This window comes from Elgaria multicarinata, chromosome 4, assembly GCF_023053635.1.
Source record: "Elgaria multicarinata webbii isolate HBS135686 ecotype San Diego chromosome 4, rElgMul1.1.pri, whole genome shotgun sequence".
Lineage (NCBI taxonomy): Eukaryota > Metazoa > Chordata > Lepidosauria > Squamata > Anguidae > Elgaria > Elgaria multicarinata.
The window spans coordinates 64,611,480-64,632,454 of NC_086174.1; the positions used below are offsets into that span (position 1 = coordinate 64,611,480).

Sequence of the window (20,975 nt, forward strand, 5' to 3'; positions counted from 1 at the left end):
AAGGTCCATGATGGGCTTAATTTTATTCCTCAACTACATGCATCATATTCTTTCTCGTACCTTTTGTAGTATTCAACATGCATTAATACTAAAGAGCCAGAGTATGAATACTGATATATTTTATTATGAACTAGTGAATGGACCCAGCTTCCTGTGGTTGGAATAATCCTTAGTTTGATACAGAACAGCCTTCAAGCAAAGTTATGCAGCAGTCAGAATTGGGCACATCGTGCTTGGCCTGTCTGTGTAAAGCCCTGCCCACTGGCACCCCTGGGCACTACTCCTGCCAACCTGCACCCCTATAGCCCCCTGAGGGAGGCCGCTGTCCACAACATTCTCCTGACAGGGCAGCAATATAACTCTGTCCTCTTTGGCTTCAAACTCTAATAATTACAAAGCTATGTGCTGGTTAGGGAATTCTGCCACCTAGTGACTGGAGATGGCACTGCAGGCTTTCTACACATGAACACGTGTAAATTGATTAAAATTCATTCATTTATTTTTAAAAACCAGTTGACCCTGGGCTACACACCCCTAGAGCCCTCTTAGTATGCATGCCAAGTTTCAGTTATCTGGATTTCACAGTCATAGCCCTATGGCTCTAAGAGACAGACAGACAAAGAAAAAAAATCCTTTGATTCACTATTGGATGTGTCCAAATGTATTCAGGCTGCTTTTCATTAAATACTCATAAGAAAAGTAATGTCTTTACTTTAAAGTAATGTCTTTACTTTACACCAAGTACCACCTATGCAGTGGTACTTTTATAACATTTATTTTTCCCACACAGCTGATGGAAACATTGCTTCTGAGCAACATGACCAGAATAATATATCCAAATACAGCTCTCATTGTTAATTATAAATCGGTATGAACTGCCCAGAGAGCTTCAGCTATTGGGTGGTATAAAAGTGTAATAAATAATAAATAAATAAATTAATATTTAAGACTGCCAGCTCATTAGATGTTTTGTATTCAAATAGCAAAAAATATAATAAAATAGTTATTAAACTGTTAAAGCATTTTTAGTACAGGTAATAGTATGAGGATGTTTAACAGACCAATCCTGTGTCAACATTTTATACCAGGACTAATTATGCATGGTATGGAGAAAATGGATAGGGAGACATTTTTCTCCCTCTTTCATAATTCTAGATCCTGCGGTCATCCCAGGAAACTGAGAGGTGAGAGATTCAGGACAGACAAAAGGAAGTACTTCTTCACACAGTGCAGAGTTAAACTATGGAATTTGCTACCACAAGACATAGCGATGGCTACCAATTTGGGTGGCTTTAAAAGGGGATTAGACAAATTCATGGAGGGGAAAGCTATCAGTAGCCACTAGCTCTAGTATCAGAGGCCAATGTGCACCACTGGCTGGGGAACATGGGCATGAGGGTGCTGTTGTGCTCGTGTCCTGCTTGTGGATTTCCTAGGGGCAGCTGGTTGGCTACCATGTGAACAGAATGCTGAACTAGACGGACCCTTGGTCTGATACAGCATGGCTCTTCTTATGTTCTTAGAGATACATTGTCACTGTGTTAGTGGAATGGCCAATGTATCCATTGTGTGCTCAGCCCAGGAAAGGAGGGGGCGGGGAACACACAGCCAGAATATACAAAAACAATCTAAAAATGGCAGACATGCCCACAGCGTCCCTGGAAACTGCCATCGCTCACTAATTAGGAATTGTGCTGAAGGCAACATCTACATACTCCATGGGGACATGGAGGGAGCTGAGTGAGGGGTGTGTTTGTCACATCGCCATGCCCCCAATACACAAGAGACAAAGTGAACTAGGTAGCAGGCACAGCGAAGGTGGTCTGTTTAAAGCAGCAACAAATACGTTGTGGAAATTGCAGGCTTGAATCCTCCCATGCACAAAACACCTCCTCCCAAACACCACTGCCACCACCTACCCATGGAAGACAGCCATGCAAAAAGGCAACAGCAATCAGCAAGGGAACTCTGTAGTGTGCTCTGGAAAGCAAGCACAAGCATTGGCCCTTGGATTGTGTGTTCAGCCCACAACAGCTTCAAGATTGTTTTACATCATTCCACTGTACCAAGGCACCAGCCCAGGCTGAAGACTCATGCTTGGGATTGAGATGCAGTGAATTAATTCATCCAGTCCTTCAGAAAGCCAACTGCAGCCACCCCCGCCTGGTGCAAAAAACTGCAGAGAAGAAGGATTTTTTTGCCCAGCTTTGCCGCTATATATGTCAAAGAGATTGAGCCAAATTAAAAATAGAAATGAGTTATATGTGCTTATTAACATAGAAATGGAAAAGTGATTCATGGATCTAAAGGGATGCCCTTTTTTGGCATCTTCTGACAGTATCACTTTGTCAGTGCAATAGTTCAGAGACAGTGTTTTAGAAGAGAATTCATCCTTGTGTCTGGTGCTTATTGGAGTGTGTGTGGGGTGGAGTGGGCAAGGGTGTAGTTCAAGGAAATCATGCCTGTCAGTTACTCAGCTGCATTTTCTCATGGCTGTGCGTCACAGGCTGGAGCTCTATTTCTGGAAGGTATCCAAGGACCAACTCGGTCCTTCATAAAAGTCATTACCCTGTGCAGACATTCAAGGGGGAGGGAGAAGAAGCATAGGACTGCACCTAACCCCAACCTCCATGTGCTGATTGGAACACTTGCACAGGCATTGGCTCGGAGTTCATGAATGGTAGGTACCCTGCTAGAAAGGAAAGTACACAATGCACACTCCAAGTCTCTGATAGTACATATAGGGAGGCCAAGGCCAGGTCAGCAGGTGCAACCTTCTCCCACACACCACACACCCCCGGCAGACATGCATGCATTCATTTCTACACCGTTTGAGCATCTGCTCAAGGCTATTCAGTGCAGGAAATGACTACACATTGCTTAATTCAATTATATGAGTTTCCTTGTTGATGATGACTGCCAGATGCATACACAAAGTGTTTACATCTGTCTCTGCCATTTCACTACCTATTTTTAAACCCAACTTGTGTGACATCAAGTGGTCTGTACCTTCACAAATAAGGATGATGCTCAGCATGTGATTCCTGGGCACTTCCTTATTCTCCTCCATGGAATGTTATTTACAGATCCCAGGAGACCAAGTGCCGGTAGCCCATCAAGGTTGCAGCGAACTCTTGAGCCGGAAGTATTGGTCACACATAACAGCAAGAAGCAAAGCTCTGTGCAAGGAAACGTGAAATGGAAAGATTGGGATGGCAACATTTCAAATGACATCAGAATGTATCTGTCAAAACAACCGAAACCATGGCAGAGCTTCTAGCCTGGTGTAAAAAATAAATAAAAAAATATCAAGGCACATAATGAATGATTGGATGAATCAGAGATGATATTTAAGGGGGAAATAACTCTGGGGGAATAACAAGATCCTTTCGTTTTTCCTCTTCTGTCCATCTTAAATGTTATTGTATATCTTTGAAACATTTTAGATATTTTTTCGTTATTACCACATTCCGCAAACATTAGAATTTATAGTCTATCAACCCCAATCTATCTCCTGTACATAGGTCACCCAGTTAACTGTACAATCTATCTCCTGTACATAGGTCACCCAGTCACACACACACAAATGCACTGAATAAATAAATACCCCCATATCCAGAATTGGGGTTCTGTGCATGGCCTGGTGTGATGGGATCACATGCAGAGCCAAACAGCTAGTTGCTACTCTCAACCTTCACAGTGCAGATAATCTGTTTGGGAATGAGATAACTGAATCTCATTTTTATCTGGTTGAGCTTTTATATTGTATTTTATATTATGGTTTTATACTGTTGTTTTATACTTTGAATGTTTTTAATTTTTGTGAACCACCCAGAGAGCTCCGGCTATTGGGCGGTATAGAAATGTAATAAAATAAATAAATAAATAAATAAATTAAAAAATAATAATAAATCCATCCAGGCCTCAGCTTCCTTTATCCCTTCTCCAACAAGTAGTTGGAGTTTTAATTATTGGAATATTTCAGTGACAATCTTCCCACTTTTCCTTATGGTAAGCCATAAACACCATTTCCCAAACACAGGGTACAAGGGGTATAAATTCTTTGCTCTTTTATGCAGATTGTTGACCAACCTGTAAGCCATAATTGGTGGTTGCTGCTGTTGTTGCTTTGCAGAAGCTGTACAGGAAAGAAATCAAGCCACCTTTTAAACCTGCAGTGGGACGGCCAGAGGACACCTTTCATTTTGACCCAGAATTCACCTCAAGGACACCAACAGGTAAACATCAAGGAAAAGAAAAGAGTCACATATCAATAAATTCACCGTTACCTTTTCATTCAAATGCCTATAGTCCTGTGGATCTTGATGCAAACCATGAAACCTAATCCTAATACAAAATGTCTAAATATGTTTTTGCAATGGCATTCCTTCCTGTTTTTCAATGCAAGGCAAGATACTTCTCTTTTCTAGTGGTGTATTATACCTAGATGGCCTTGGGGGGAAGGAAAATCCATCGGGATGCTTTCACACAGTTTTTACTTCATTCTCTTTATCTCAGGATTTGTTGGATCTTCCAAGAGCACAGGGGGGTGTCTACACACAGGGAAAACCACGGGGTAGTTGTGAATCTGTGCCCCATCAGTTAGACGATGCAGTCACAGGTTCGCAGCCACCGCGGGGCTTCCCTGTGATGCTGCGTCTTGAAAAAGTTAGGGATTTTGCCTGACTTTTTCAAAGAGAGCGACGTCAACACAGCACTTCTGCCGTGTAACAGTGCTCCGCAGCCAAGCCGGGGCCAATCTGTGGGCGGAGCCTGGTGGAAGGGGACCAGAAATCCCACACTCCCTCCTTTGCATCGGGATTACCCGCCGCTGCCCCATGAGAGGGAAAGTGCAGGGTTGAGGAGGGAGGTGGTGCCAACCCAACGCTGTGAAAACAGCACCCAGGAATCAACTCTGCAACTGCACAGTGCTTCTGTAAGTGCTTTGACCCCAAGGAGTTTCCAGATGAATTTTTCTCATGCAGTTGCCCAGCTTCATTCACGGAATTTTATGTGTTGTCCAGATAACAACAGCTTCCATTTGTAACCCAAAGAGGTTTTTCCATCTCTTCTTCCAATATTGTTCGAATCACTCAAAAATCCATTAAGGAAGGATTGGTACTACTAGGAGCTATCCATCTGGATCCACACATGCACGCACGCACACTACCATACCATAAGCTTCCCATTATTCTGTCATTTTAATCTATTTGTTTTTATGTTATTTTTTAATTAAGCTTCTATTTTAAAGTGGATCTTATTGTTAGTCATCTTGAGTGCAGATGTGTAGCATAAGGAAAGTTATTGGCACCTTATAATACATTGTTCCTGATTCTAAAGGTCATTTTCTACTTTGACTGTTGGCCCCATCATCCACTGTGTTATAGGCTGCCACTCCAGGAAGTACAGATGCAACTTTATGTTCAAAGCAAAGGTGAAATGGAAGAACCTTGCATTGCAATATGTTAAAATTAGTGTGGTACTAGTGTGGGAATTTCTTCTTTACAGCTTTAGCTGGGGGATGCATTGTAGCACTAGGCTTTACTGAAAGAAGAGTTCTTTGGGCTGGCTTTGGAATCTCCTTAAATCATATCTTACCTCCTCTGCAGATTCTCCAGGTGTCCCTCCAAGTGCCAACGCTCACCATCTCTTCAGAGGATTCAGCTTCGTTGCATCCAACTTGGTGCAGGAGCCTGTACAGCAAGAGCTGCACAAAATCACAGTTCACCCAATTGTCCAGGTAAGGATGCATCTGATGAACTTGGGTAAATTATTGTTATGCTCACTCCAGCACTTACTGTCTATACAGCCCAACAGCCAAAGCTTTAAATCTAAACATGTAATATAATAACATATAAAACCAATGTACAAAAATATAACAATGTTAAACAATCAACAGTAAATCATAGGACCCATTAAAAACTTATCCTCTGCTGCCATATGCCTGGAAGTGGAGTCTTCTGATGGATGCTACTATAAGGACAGAGTTCTTACTGCTATTGTTTTGTTTTCCTCTCTAGCAGTTACATGGGAACAATATTCACTTTACAGATGGATACGAAATCAAGGAGGACATCGGCGTTGGCTCATATTCGGTGTGCAAGAGGTGTGTACACAAAGCCACAGAAGCAGAATTTGCAGTGAAGGTAAGGGAATCACCCTATCATGTCATCTGGTGGCAATCTGCCCTATGCAGCTGGTGCAGGGTTTTAATGGCTTCCAGCAGAGGTGTATAGTGAAGAGTGTGCAAGAAGTATGAAGCTATAGCAGTTGAACATGTGCATATTTTGAGCTTACTCAGCCTCAGGGAAACTGTAACTGTTGACTGTTAGCAAAGCAGAGAAACACATTGTGTTGTTCCCCATTTAACAGCCAGTAGATAAAGTTTCCATGACTAAAAGAACATGTTTAAATGTGGAAATACTGGAAATACATGTGGTGAAATAGGTAACCCAGGGTTGGCTATGTACAGGTAACATATTTTGAAAGAACCTCCAAGCCAGATTATATGCCACACTTGTACAAAGTTTTCAGAGTATAAGTACATTAGAGAGTATGTACGCCAAATGATACAGCCACTTACATCAGATACAACTTTAAGTAACTAAGCCTTAGGAGAGGCATTTCGACCTTTTATAAGCTTGAAAGGGGTGAGTGTGTGGACTGCAGAAAAAACAGGAAACCACCAAACACTTGGTGGTTGGAGGAAAGGAAGTGGAACCATGGATGGTCTTCTTGGGAACTCTAGAAAGCCATATTGGGGCCCCAGAGGATCAGATTTGGCTCCCAGGCCTAAGGTTCTATACCCCGGGTATAAATAATTTAATTTCTTGAACCCATGCATTTTTATCCTCTTTCGTGTGGACCTCTGCCCTTGTTTCGGCTATATTTCATTGGTATAGAAGTGGGCCACATGTGTAGCACTTAAAACATCTCTTAAAATATCTACTGGAAGCCACAATTAACTTGCATTTGCAAGCAATGAGGGTTGTTTGCACCTTGTTTTCCCTACGTGACGTTTTATGTGATATTCTCCAGTATTATTGTGAAAAGTATGGAACATAAGTCACCTATGAAGAAGAGCTGCCCAGCTTTTGGCTTTCCTACAGGAATAAAGCATCACCTCAATTTGAATCAGTTCCTACAGTGCTGCATATTAATGTTGCATGATGAAGAACAACAAAAATATCTAATTAATAGGCTAATGAAACAGCATTTCCCTGACTACCAAAAAGGCTGAGTGGCTTTCAAATTCATAAGATACTGTGCTGAAAGCACTGGAGTGGTATGCTGAGGGCTGTTGAGATGACTTTGTGAGATTGTACAGGTGCAGCAATTCATATTTCCTCTCCCTAATGACTGATTTGCTTGTGCTTCATTAAAGGAAACCAACCCAGTCAACATTTATAAAAGAAGAACAGAGGTTCTGAGCCCATATTTCAGCGATGTCACATACAAAATGCGGCATTGCTGAATCTCTATTATGTAGGTAAAGAATGCCTTAAGTGAGATCTGTAACATTTGGTGAAGGTAAAGGATTTGTTTTATAAACTGGGGTCATTCCATAAAAATGTGCACTGCAGTCTTGGATACACTTATCTGGGAATAAGTCCCATTGAGCTCAGGATAGACCTGCCTAAGATTGCTCTGTTAGATGATGGTGAAGAAAAACAAGCTATCTCAGAAGAGTTGAAGAGCAGCTTGTTGGCCATTTTGTCCACACCCATGCTTGATGAAGGAAATCCAGTGCTAAAGTATCCCCAGCAGATGGCTGTGTGGCCTCTGCTTGAAGTCCTCCAGCAAGGGAGAACTCGCCCCCCCCCCCCAGGTAGGTGGTTCCATTGTTGAACTGCTCTTACCATTAAGAAGTTTCTACTGCTGCTCAACTGGAATCTACCCCCTGTAACTTAATGCCACTAGATCTAGTCCTACTCTCTGGGGCAGCAGAGAACACCATTCCCCTTTTCTATGCATTTCGATATTTGGAAAATAAATGAAAAATATAATAAATGAAATGAAATGATGAGCACTGTCATGTCCTCCCTCAGTTTTCCCTTCCCGGTTATGAACCTGCTATTAAGACAATTCTTCAATCTGTCATGGAGGGGGGGGGGGGAATAAACAAAAAATGCAGAATTTCAAACCTTTCCCAACTGAAGAGCTCTTCTGCCTTTTCTTCCTCTTGCTCACTTTTCTACACCACCACCCGGGGGTTCTAATTCAGAGAAAGGGAAGAGATATTTCAGTAGATCCGATCTGCTCAGTATATGTAAGCAAGGTGCATCCATCTGCACTTGTGTCCTGGTATCCACAGAGCTGATTGGGACAGTTTTACTCTGTCTCCTTTTAATAATTCTTTGTAACAGCATAAGCCAGTCCTCCACTGCATCTTCCCCAGCCTTTTCTGTGTGCACTACTCCAGGCTGAGAGCTGCACTTGTGGGAGGGAGGGATGCACTTAGTGACACATGTCAGGGACTGACTAAATCTCTGAACTGCGAAGTATTCAACATACTCTCTACGTACGTGTGTGTGTGTACCTTCAAATTTAGGATTAAAATGCCATGCATCTGATGAAGTGGACTCTAGCCCATGAAAGTTTATGCTGCAATAAATGAGTTAGTCTTTAAGATACCATAGGATTTTTGGTTGTTTATACGTTATAGAGGTGGTTGTATTGACAGACAGGACCTGCACATTTTCTCTTCTGTTGGCTCATGCGTATGGTGTACCTCTTTGAACAATATAACAGATGGAATAGCACAAATGCTGTGATCTTGTAAGCTCCTGGCTCACGTGTTACACTACTCATGCAGAAAATCACTCACTTGAGCCAAACATTTTTTGTTTATTTTTTAAAAATGGCTGATTTTAATGTGTGGGTGACAACTAACATCAGCCATCATACAGAGAATGTATTTCTTCTCCTCCTCATGCTGTACATGTTACTGCTATTTTACATTTCCCAGCAACTGGGGGAATGGCCGCTGCTCTTTTGTCATGTAGTAAGGAAAACACAACAGGCCTGAGCTGGCAATCAAGTTTCATTTTGAGCCAGAAACTTTTCAGTTCTTGGTTCCTCCCGTGAAAAACTTGAAGTAATATTAAAGAGAATGCCTTTGAGCATATGCCAAGTCTCTGCTACCACTGAGTAGTCACAATCTACTCCCCACCCACCCTGACACACAGAAACATCTAAGATAAGCAGGCAAGGGCTCCCAGCTCTGAGGCTATCCCTTAAAGTTGGTTTGAACTTGTGGGCCTCGCACTACAAAAGTTCTGCATCCGCTGTGGGACATTTTAAAAAAGAATAGAAAAGAGGCCAGGCAGAACCTCTTCATAAAGGAGCTCACAGATTTATATTGAACTGCAGGGATGGGGAATGAGTGGTCATCCAGATGTTGTTGGATTTCAACTTGCATCAGCCTTTGCCACCATAGCCAATGCTGAGGAATGAATGATGGGAGTTGCAGTACAGTAATATCAAGAGGACCACATGTTCCCCAACCTTGTTATAAAGGATCTCAGTTTAGCAGAATAGTTAATTCAGCCCAACTGATAGATGTTTTCTGAGTTGGTTAATGATGGGGTTCAGTATACAAGCAGCAGTACCATTGAAGGCTAATGCTGCGAGTGCTGAGTCAATAAACAGTGCAAGTAACTAAACATGTATATCCTGCAGAGATGATGGCACACTTAGTACTTCAGGCCATTTAGAGGAAATAAACAGTTCTGTCAATAAGTCTGTTCCTTTCTCTCTTTTTAAAATAATAATAATCATTATTCTTATGTTATGGAAGATATGACCATGGCTGTGAATGAATCACTGAAGCTAATCAAACCTAACTGTGCAAAAAATTATCCCCTAGAAATAATTACAGCTCTAGTACCTCTCTTTTAAGACATCTTAAAAGAAGAATGATACCATCTATACCATGTTCTTTGAAAATAATGTTAGCAATCCCATAGTAATTCTGTTATAGCCTTTGTAATTTGACATCAGGGGGTGGGGGGAAACCCACCAAATTGAAACAGAAGTGAGATTCTGAAGAATTGTTTTCAGGAGATGTATTGCAAAAGAAACACATGTGTTTCCCAGCAGCAAAGACCTCTACAGTATTCTTCTTTAGTACTGATTTAATTTTATGGATGAATTAATGTTGCAGATGAAACTGCCATTTTAAACACCCTCCATTGCATGGCTATTAACACCCCTCCCCATCCTGGAAAGTTATATTCCTACTATAGTTAATGGAGCTGTTCTATCTTGGGAGAGTGAGTTGAATATTCAATGATTCATAGAAATTATGAATGAATTTATTTCTGTCCCCCACAATGCATTTCACTATAGACTGTGTTTTTGTGACGTAGTGCCATTCAGTGGCCTATTAGCATCCAAAACATACATTTGGATGTATGGACCCTATCATAAGCCAAAGGCACTTCTACTCACTTGAGAGTCCTGTATCCCAGTTAGGGATGGACAGATCTGTCTGTTTCACTTTCAATAAAGTTCACATTTTTTCAAACATGAGTCTGTTCTATCCCTTTTCCACATCAGTTTCTGAATGCTTTTTCTTCTAAAAGCCCTCACAAAAATTTGTGTGCTTATCTTCAAGCACTTTCCCCTAATGCGTTTTCTTTCCCCTAATGTACTTAACTTTTGTACTTAACTTTTATAAACCGCCCAGAGAGCTTCAGCTATGGGGCGGTAAATAAATAAATAAATACATAAATGTAATTTTTTTGTACAGAATTTTCCCCAATGTAAGAGTTTTTGTATTCATTTTTTGAATGGAGAACTGCATCGCAAAAAGACAGAAAGGATAATCGCACTCCAGTTTGTGTATTCAGTTGGGAAATATGAATGAAGCCAGTTCATATAATATGTGAACCAAGCAAATTTCACCCCATCCCTAATCCTAATGCATGTCATACAATAGGTTAGTTTAAGCAGGGGCAATACAAAACTGCCTCCTCTTTCTCTTCCTCTGTACAACTGTCATTTCTTTCTTGTTTGTAGCTAAGATCTTTTCCCTCTTAATTGCTGCTTCTTATTCCTTTCTCACATTGACTTAATTGATGCATCTCGTTAGTCTGTATCTGCCCTGTACACCTTATATGCACTTTTGAAGCTTTTATTTTGAATAAACACACAAAGGAGGCTTGTTTATTTGTGTAATTGAGGCTTGTGTACACAAACTTGAATTCTGTGAACCCATAGCTTAGTGCTGTGTTCTTCCTTTCCCTCCCTAGATAATTGATAAGAGCAAAAGGGACCCCTCTGAAGAAATTGAGATTCTTCTGAGATATGGACAGCACCCAAACATTATCACTCTCAAAGATGTAAGTGGTCTCTCAAGTCACCAGCTGTTCACCTCTTCTAATTAGCAAACTAATCTGCAGGAAAATAAGAGAACTTGGTTATGGGAAATGGTCTATGCTAGCTATCTTTTGTACATCTTTATGGTTTGCTATGCCAATGAATTTAGATCACTGTATTAATGTGTTTGCAGGAAAATGTCTGACTCAGTATATGATTAAATAAATAAAATATAGAACAGCCCTGGTGATACAGATCTTCTGTATATGCAGGAACTTTGATGTGCATGTGGAGCACCCATGCACAAGATCTTCCCCTTTTTCTGAATGCTGGGGACAGTTCCAGATGCAAATCTATATTGCATGCAAACAGAGATGCCCCCAACCTTGCAGTGAAGTAAGATGGCCCCTGTTCTTGGAGTGCACCATATACCGTTGTTATTGTTTTTAATTTAAAATAGGATTTTTTCCACATGAATAATGTAAACAATCATTTAACAATAGCCCCCCTCAATTCCTCTCCTCCACCTCACTGGGTTCACAGCATCATGGCCAGGCATATAGGTAAGTAGACACTTGGTGGTCAGTACCAGGTTCACCCTATCTATGACATTAATTCCAAAGGGTCCTACTATCTTCTGCTGTTCTACAGCAGATGTTACAACTTGGTATCCACATGTCCACATGTCACCAACAGTGTCAAACATAACCCTTGATTTTAAGAATCTCAGGTGTGTAATACAATCTGTACATAACAGGGGCATGCAACTTGTGCCCTACAATTCCCATCAGCTCTAGCCAGCATAGCCAAATGTGAGAGATCATGGGAGTTGTAGGCCAAAACCTCAGGCGGGCCACAAGTTGCCCACCTCTGGTGTGTATCTTTCTGCTGAATGCATTGCAAGCTGAGAGTGTATATGGAAATGGTGACTGCTGTCAAAGCTTTGTTCCTCTTATTAGGAAGCATGGGAATCTCCAGTCCCTATTCCATTTGTCATTTAGCCAGTCCATGTCCCATTGCTTAAAATCCCCAGGGACTCTTGAATTGTATGCAACACCTCTCCAGCAAGAATGAACCCCTAATTCCCATCTGTTAAGCCTGTCTATCTGAACATGGCTTTGGAGAAGTGCACCCCAACCTCACATTTAGATTGTCTAGATGCCTATGGATAGAAAGACAACCGTCCAATCTTACTACCCAACCAATTCTGGGCCTAGAATTGGGCACTTCTCTTTTTAAATTCTCCACTCACTGTACTGCCAGTCAGATGTTTGGGTTTAGGAGAAGCCTGTCCTGCACCACTGCTAATTATTTATCAACAACCATCCTCCATTTTGTTCTACTAATATGTTGTGCTGGCACATTAAGATAAGACCAGAGTGACTTTGACATTCTAGTCTAGCTTTACGAATCAAGCACCTGACGGCTTCTCTGCACGTACAGGTCTATGATGATGGGAAATATGTCTACCTTGTGATGGAGCTAATGAGAGGAGGAGAACTTTTAGACCGAATACTTCGACAGAAATGCTTCTCAGAACGAGAAGCTAGTGCTGTTCTTTGTACCATTACCAAGACGGTAGACTACTTGCATTCCCAGGGAGTAAGTACCATTTCCTCTGTATCTAACCAGTTTTCTAAAAATGTTGCTTTATTCCTAAGAAATATTGAGGGGCATTATACAAAATGGATACTAAAATGTACCAGTTGAGGTGATTAATTTACTATTGAAAAACAGATGTCTTGAATATGAAACGGAATGGCAATGTTTCCTGCAACTTCACAATGCAAAGATTTCACACTCAGGAACATAAGAACATAAGAAGAGCCCTGCTGGATCAGACCAAGGGTCCATCTAGTCCAGCACTCTGTTCACACAGTGACCAACCAGCCATTGGCCAGGGATGCACAAGCAGGACATGGTGCAACAGCACACTCCCACCCATGTTCCCCAGCAATTTGCATGGCAATTTCGATAGCAAATTATTATTACCTTCCTAGTTGCAATATCAACCAACTTACTGGCAAATTATACTGCTAATTGTTAGCAAAATCCTAACTTGCAAAATCCTACTTTTCAGTTGTTCCTAATCAGCATTTCAGTATTAAAGTTTAAGTATCAGAAATTTGGTGAATATTATTTATTGGAAATTCTTAACATTTAGGAAGGCCAGATGTAAATGTAAAGAATCAAGCAGTTTCTTTCGTTTATGACTAAAATATATCCTTATTTCCATTATTACTTGGTAAATATCAGCATTTATCAAGACATGACATTAAATGTCCAAATTAAACTTTTCACAATTGCTGGTAAATCTGAGACTTTCCAGTTGTCGACACAAACCAATTTTGGCATTTACCATTACAATAGCAATGTCACTTTATAACAGTTTTAACTTTCTTTTTAGGTTGTTCACCGAGATCTGAAGCCGAGTAATATTCTGTATATGGATGAGTCAGGTAACCCAGACTCCATCAGGATCTGTGATTTTGGATTTGCTAAACAACTGAGAGCTGAGAATGGTCTGCTAATGACTCCGTGTTATACAGCCAATTTTGTAGCACCTGAGGTATGTAGAAGGACAAGCCCTGTTCCAGCAACTGTATCATGATATCCCATCTTTACATTTTGCTTGGAGAGGCAAAGTACACTTGCTGGAGGGGTGTGTATATGTGGAGGGGGGGAAATGTGGCTATCTATGCACTCCATCACAGAAGAGGCACAGCAAATTGCTGCCAACTGATGCTTAAAAAATAAAATAAAACTAAGAATCGTTCCCATAGTGGAAGCAGGGAGTTATGTTGATCATCACTAATTGCACCACAGGAAATATCCAATGGTTGCTCGTGACATTTACACAGCTACTTTCTACATTACAGTCACAATAGTAATTGACACACACTTGAAGAAAGTATCACATTTTCTCAGTACTCAGAAAATGCAATAATCACCAGATTCCAAATTGAGAAGAAATTGAAAACACCAAACTTTTAGTTATGTATTAGGGATTTTTATTTATTTATTTATTCATTCATTCATTCATTTTATTTCTAACATTTATAGACCATCCAATAACCAGAGCTGATTCATCCATCCATCCATTCATATAAGAACATTTATATCCCAGTTTTCCAGCACGTATTCAGAGTAGCTTATGGGAATAAAGAAAAATAAAAACAAACTACAATAATATAAAAATCAATTTTTAAAAATCCATTAGAATCACAGAAGTCGCTCTAGGACGAAATCCCAGGAGTCTAATGAAAAATGGCTTTACCACTCTGCAAACAAACAGGAAAATTCCTCCATTCCAGAAGGAGTTAATTCCAGAGCTTTGGGGTCACAGCTATAAAGTTTCTGCTTATAGCGGAAGATATTGCATGAAGAGATGGTGACTGAACCAGGGCCATATCTGATAAAGGAAGATGGCAGAAGAATTAGTATAGGTAGAGATGTCATGACCCAGGAACCCAACATTCCACCCCACCAGAAGGGGAGTCCAAAGACTTTGTGGATGGAGAAGACTGGGTTCCTCACAGCTCAGCCTTCTGGAACGTCTCAAGGTTGCTCAGGACTTGGTGCTCTTACCTTGCAAGCATGGGCCTAGACCCCAATCTCTGCAGGAGGGAAGAATTAGCTGGGATTTAGGCCAGATCTACACCTTGTGTCAAATCATTACAAATGTGTTTCAGTACAAAGTTCATCCTTATTGTTACCTCCTCCCAAAAAGGGGCAACTACGAGCCATTGCCAAAACATATGAGTTAAAGAAGCATTAGATGCATTACATCTCCAACAATTGTGCAAGTTAAACAAACCCTTATTAAAAAGGTGTTGTGGAGTCCAATAAACCCGAAGCAGTTTTATTTGCTGAATAAGACGTAACCTGAGATCCATAGAAGCTTCAGATATAGATGTTAGGGCAACTGTCCAGTGGTTAGGCAAGATAGGGCACTCCAATTCTCTATTCCAGTCCAGCCTTAAACTATGGGTATCAGTATTGGACAAAAGACAGGATGCAAATAATGGATTGACGTGTCAGTTCATCTGTTATAAGTGTTTCTAACAGTGCTGGAGGATCCGAAGCTGTAAAAGCAGCTGGACCAAACCTAGATTCCAGCATGTGTTTCAGTTGCAAGTATTGCCATTGGGCTGTAGCAGGTAAATTATATTTAACACACAAGTCTGAAAAAGACAAAAAACTAATTGTCTGAGCCTATTAGTTGATCCAGAGTAAAAATAATCTTATCCGTCCATGTCCTCCACAGAAATGCTTTCCTTTCCATTCTTAAATCTGGGTTTTCCCATAGTGTCAATTTTGCATTAATATTTTGTTAATATTCACAATAAAAGAATCATTACAAATGTGGAATAAAAAGCAGGAAATAACACTATGAAAGTGGTATATGGAGTGTGGATTATGCCCCAACAGTTATCAGTGTGTTTCAATACTGCTGTAAAGCAGCAGTGTAGATCTAGCCTAAGTTTCAGGGGGAAAGCAGCTGTCAGGGGAAGGGTGAAGTCCTTCTTTCCTTCTTCCACTCCAAGCACACACACCCCTTTGCAAGAACAATCACTGCTGATGTGGCAAGTGGCTTTCAAAACTCCCCTTCTTCTATCATGCTTCCCTGCAGTCCAGCTCCAACCTCTTTCTCAGCCCAAGCTCCACTGCATCCCCCTGCTGTTTGAAATGCTTATCCAGCTAAATGGGATGTTAGAAAAGCAGCCAAGCATGGGGTTGACAAAGGTGAAATTACATGTCTGCTTACCTAAATCTCTCTTTTTATTTGGAATCAATTAATCGTTTTTAATGTTAGATGGCAGTGTAATGACTACAGCATGAAGAAGGGTGTTAAGGATGTCTGAGAGGAGGAATTGGCCTGCCATCTAGTGGGAGCAATTGCAGGCAGGAAAACAAACCGCATTTCACAAAGGCTCTGTTTAATCATCTATGATCCTTCCCTCCCCTGCCCCCGCCCCCAATTTTCATTGGGGTCTAGGTGAACTTTATTTGTGTTCTTATGGAAAACTCCGGTGCCTAGTAACACTCACCATGTTTTGGCCACTCAGATAGCCAAAATGAGTCTTTGGCCAAGGACAGGGTGGATTTTACATGCTGTGTATTCATCAAATATGAAGCTACATGCCTTGATTTACTGACAGTCTCAAAGAGGTGTGTAATTGAAGGTGTATAATTAAGACTCCCCGATGCAGTTCCTTGCTATCAATATATAATTAAGGCCAAAATCATACTTCTGCTTTCATTGTTTAAAAATCCATTTGTAATCTGAATTGTAGTCATATCAGTTAATTACCCAAATGTTTAAGGCTTTAATGTTCAATGCAACTATTTGCGAGTGGAGAAAGAAGCATAGAATAAAGACACAGACACCAGAGCTTGGGAATAAACTTGGGCCTCCTTATTTAACAATAAGGTAGATTCACCCCTCCCAAAATCCATTTGTAATCTGAATTGTAGTCATATCAGTTAGACACCCAAATGTTTAGGGCTTTTGTTCAATGCAGCTATTTCTTGAAAATCAATCTTAGATAATCAAAAGTCAAAATAATTGTCAGCAACACATTATATTTGGATATATATATCATGAAGCCTGACTTTGCTTTGAACAAGTATAGTAATGAATTCTCCAGCAGTCTCAAAGTAACAGTACGTTTGTCATATTCAACGGTGTATACACAGTATACATGTTTATTCTATGTGGAAGCAATATATCTGCAGGAGAATAGTCAGGTGTGAAGCAGTGCTTAGATTTTATCATGTTTCTAGGAAGGTACCATACTCCAAATGCTATGAGTCTTTTGTTCATAACCTACTATATATTCAGTTGGTATAAGTCAGGAATGGCCAAATTTAGTATTTGTAGAGGCCAGTGGTCTGGAAGTGTAGTTTGTCACACAATTGACCCCTAAATGGATGACTGTCTCTGTTAAATTTCTTTCCATCAAGCATTAAGACTGCATAGTTATGGAATACAAAGTAACATGTAACATTAAAGAGTGGAATACTTCCATCACTTTTGAGAATACATTTCGACCCTTTCTGATAAGTTCAAGCAAATGTGAAATAAACCACTATCATAGTGGAATATAATAACTACTACTTCTTTTTCTTCTTCCTCCTTTTCTTCCTTTCTGCAGGTCCTGAAACGGCAAGGCTATGATGCAGCCTGTGATATCTGGAGTTTGGGGATCCTGTTGTACACCATGTTAGCAGGGTACGTATGGGGGTTTCCTGGCATTTGTACTCTTATGCTAGAGCTTGGAAATCAGAGATTATTATAAAGATGGAAACAAAGCACAGAAGAACACAATTCATACTCATAATGTTGTTAGATTTTCTTAGCTTTCGGTGAAATAGCCTAATGTCTTTTTTTGGCTACTTCACCCAAGTTAAACATGTTATGCAGTTTACTTGGATGTATTCATTCATTCATTCATTCATTGTTTCAGTTAAAGTTTCACCATATTTCGATCCTTTCTACATGAGGCATTTATTGTACACTCATGGTAGTTTGTGGGTGCTTTAGATGATGCTGTCATCTTCCAAAGCTTCTCCCATGCTTTGCAGTCATTATAGCAATTTTTTTCTAAAAGGAAAGTCTGGTATTTCAATGAATGGGAGTATAAATCCCTGGTGTATTTGTGCAATTCTGCTATATCATGGTGCCACCTAGTGGTTGTAAAACAGAGAAAGACACATACACCCAATCTTAATCCCACAAAGAATCTGGAAGCAGAAGGCTGGATAAAAGTGTCATGTAGAAAAAGCCCTTTGAAGACTTTAGGCAAGTAATTATGTATTTCAAAATTGTTTTTAAAAGTAAAAAGTTAGTCCCATGCTGTTTTTTAGCTGTACCCACAAAGTTCAAGCCCAGAGAGAAAAACTTTTATTATAATGGCTTTTGAAGATAAATCACTAGAGCAAGGGTGGGGGACCTTTTCCATCCCAAGAAATATGCATAAAAGGAGGCATTAGTGGGACAGAAACTCCTGTCTTTTCTTGACTGGATATTTGATATGGTTGGCACAGTTTAAAAGAATTATTGTGCAGTTATATTCATGAGATGGGAATCAACCCAGAGTTCTTATTGTTACTTTCATTATCAGTTACATCATTATTTTCTTATGTGGGTGCTAAGCTTGAGTAAAAGCTTTATGCAATACAAAGATCATGATTATGCTCTGATAAATTTGCCTTGTACAAAGTTCTATTTAAAATACTATTTATTTGCTGCTTAACAGATTCACTCCTTTTGCAAATGGACCAGATGATACCCCAGAGGAGATTCTGGCTAGAATTGGCAGTGGAAAATATGCACTCACAGGAGGAAACTGGGATTCAATATCCGAGGCTGCTAAGGTAAACAGATACATCTCATTCTCATATTAGTCCTCCAGAATCTAAGTAGTGAATGTCTCTGTAAGAACCAAGATAAATATTATCTGGAAACATGATTACATCTGTCCTGTGGTTTCTCTTTGTATAGAATATTTTTGGGTCATCCTTCCACTCAGTGAGTGTTTGAGGTATTGTACAATAAAAATACAAAGACTGAAATACATAAAAATACAAAAACCTAACACACATTTGAAAACTGGTGATTAATGATAAAAACAGAGAGCGGCATTAACTTAAAAGTTTGGCAGAACAATATTGTCTTCACCAGCCAAGTAAAGGATGAGAAAAAGGAGACTAGCTTAAAGTCTCTGTGGAGGGAGTTCCACAGTTCAGGTGCTGCTACACAAAATGCTCTGTTAAGAATGCCCACTAGCCTCACTCCTCTAGGAGATGGGGCACACAACAGGGGTTGGGTGACAAGTGCAAATTTCGGACAGGTTCATATGAGTGGAGGCATTTTTTCAGATACCCTGCTCCTAAGCCATTTAGGGCATTATAGGTAAGAACTAACACATTGAATTGACTTCAGAAACAAATTGGAAGCCGGTGCAGCTGTTTCAGGAGGTTGTTACACGATGTGTAAAATGCACACCAAACAATAGTAGCTGAAGTTTCCAGACACTCTTCAAAGGCAGCCCTGCATAGAGTGCATTACATTAATCTCAATGTGAGGTGATTAAGGCATGGATCACTGTGGCCAGACCCACGTTCCCCAGGACTTGAAGCAATTGGTGCACTAACCAAAGCACTCCTGACCACCACTGCCACCTGACCATCCAGGAGCAGCACCGGATCCAAGAGCAGACCAAAGTTGCCTACAGGAGCCTTCAGAGGGAGTGCTGCCCCAGTGCCCCATCCAGCAGGTTGTATTTCCAATCCCAAGTTGGTCTGTCTACTGACCATAGCAGTACCTCCATTTTGTCTAGACTGAGCCTCTGTTTGCCCACATCCAGTTCTTCACTGCCCCCAGACACTAATTCAGGACTTCCACAGTCTCCTTAGCATGAGTTGAAAAGCAGAGCTAGAGCTAGCTATCATCAGCAGAATGGTGAGACCCTGTTCCTAAATTCTGGATGAACTCTCCCAGTAGCTTCATGTATATGTTAAAAAGCATGAGGGGGGGAGCAGAATGGCAAAGGGGACAAGCAATAGTCCCTCAGCTTTTTGAGCATCTTGGACCTGCAAATTTCACGCAGCCCTATTTACCTCTGGCCTAGTAACAAGGGCAAAATAAGAATTTTCCATGGCAGGGGAGCAGAATTAGATGGCTGTATCCACTGTCCTTTCATCCTTCCTGAGCTGTGGTGTGGTGGAACCAGGGTTTGCAGGAACACCACACTTAGCACAGTTTGATTAGCTGAGACTCTTATATGAACTGCCTTAATTCGCACCTCCCAGGCTATAATTACGGAAATACAGATTTTGTAAATTCCGTCCCATCTGTGTTTCATGGATTGTCACATGCTTTTCATCCTGTTGTCAGCTCTTGATGAAATTGGATATTTTTTTCTAATTTCCTGAATTTGTGCCAATGCGAATTTGAGAAAATTCGCACCTGTGAAAATGTGGAAATTCCCCCCACATGTGCAAATCCACTCCAAATTTGCATTTTCATGCTTTATCCAATGGAGGAAATGCACATTTTCTTCTTCTGTGACTAAATTTGCATAAAATTCCCCCCAACCCCCCCCACAAAAAGTCTGCAAAACCTCAGAATTTGTGCAATTTGGGAAAAGCTGTTCTGCTGAAGAATTCACAGATTAGATTCATAGAAATCAAACATTTGATTCTGCTGCAGATTTCAATGACACTCCTAGCTTATAATGTAAATCAGAACTTAACAACACAATCTTATGTAGTTGTCTATTCAGAAGAAAGTCCCATTGAGTTCCATGGTGCTTACTACAATAGGATTATAGCCTAACTTTTTAATATCTCAGATTAATGCAGAAATTAGTCAGAACGGGTGGAAAGGTGACACAGAGCAGAAAAATACTGGTTTTCCCATACCTATTGCCAGCAACTGAAGAGAGGGTGTGGTTTTATTATACTTACTCCACAGATGTCAATGATCCCTATCTTGTCCATAATGACTAAAACTAGTAATTTCCATAATGATTAAAATTCTCTGGGCAGTTTTTGTAAACTGCCCATAGAGCTTCGGCAATGGGGTGGTATATAAATGTAATAAATAAATAAAATATAAATAGTACTCATCATATGGATTGCCACCT

At 40.4% G+C, this 20,975-nt stretch overlaps 1 protein-coding gene across 1 annotated transcript in view; it reads left to right on the forward strand.

The window, feature by feature from the left end:
- Positions 1 to 20,975, forward strand: part of RPS6KA2 (ribosomal protein S6 kinase A2) — a 148,535-nt gene that overhangs the window by 124,980 nt on the left and 2,580 nt on the right. The window contains exons 12-19 of the mRNA XM_063124454.1: positions 4,136 to 4,238; positions 5,610 to 5,740; positions 6,021 to 6,146; positions 11,256 to 11,345; positions 12,766 to 12,924; positions 13,730 to 13,891; positions 17,481 to 17,557; positions 18,585 to 18,702. Of these exons, the coding sequence (XP_062980524.1) occupies positions 4,136 to 4,238; positions 5,610 to 5,740; positions 6,021 to 6,146; positions 11,256 to 11,345; positions 12,766 to 12,924; positions 13,730 to 13,891; positions 17,481 to 17,557; positions 18,585 to 18,702 (966 nt within the window). The remainder of the gene's footprint in view (positions 1 to 4,135; positions 4,239 to 5,609; positions 5,741 to 6,020; positions 6,147 to 11,255; positions 11,346 to 12,765; positions 12,925 to 13,729; positions 13,892 to 17,480; positions 17,558 to 18,584; positions 18,703 to 20,975) is intronic.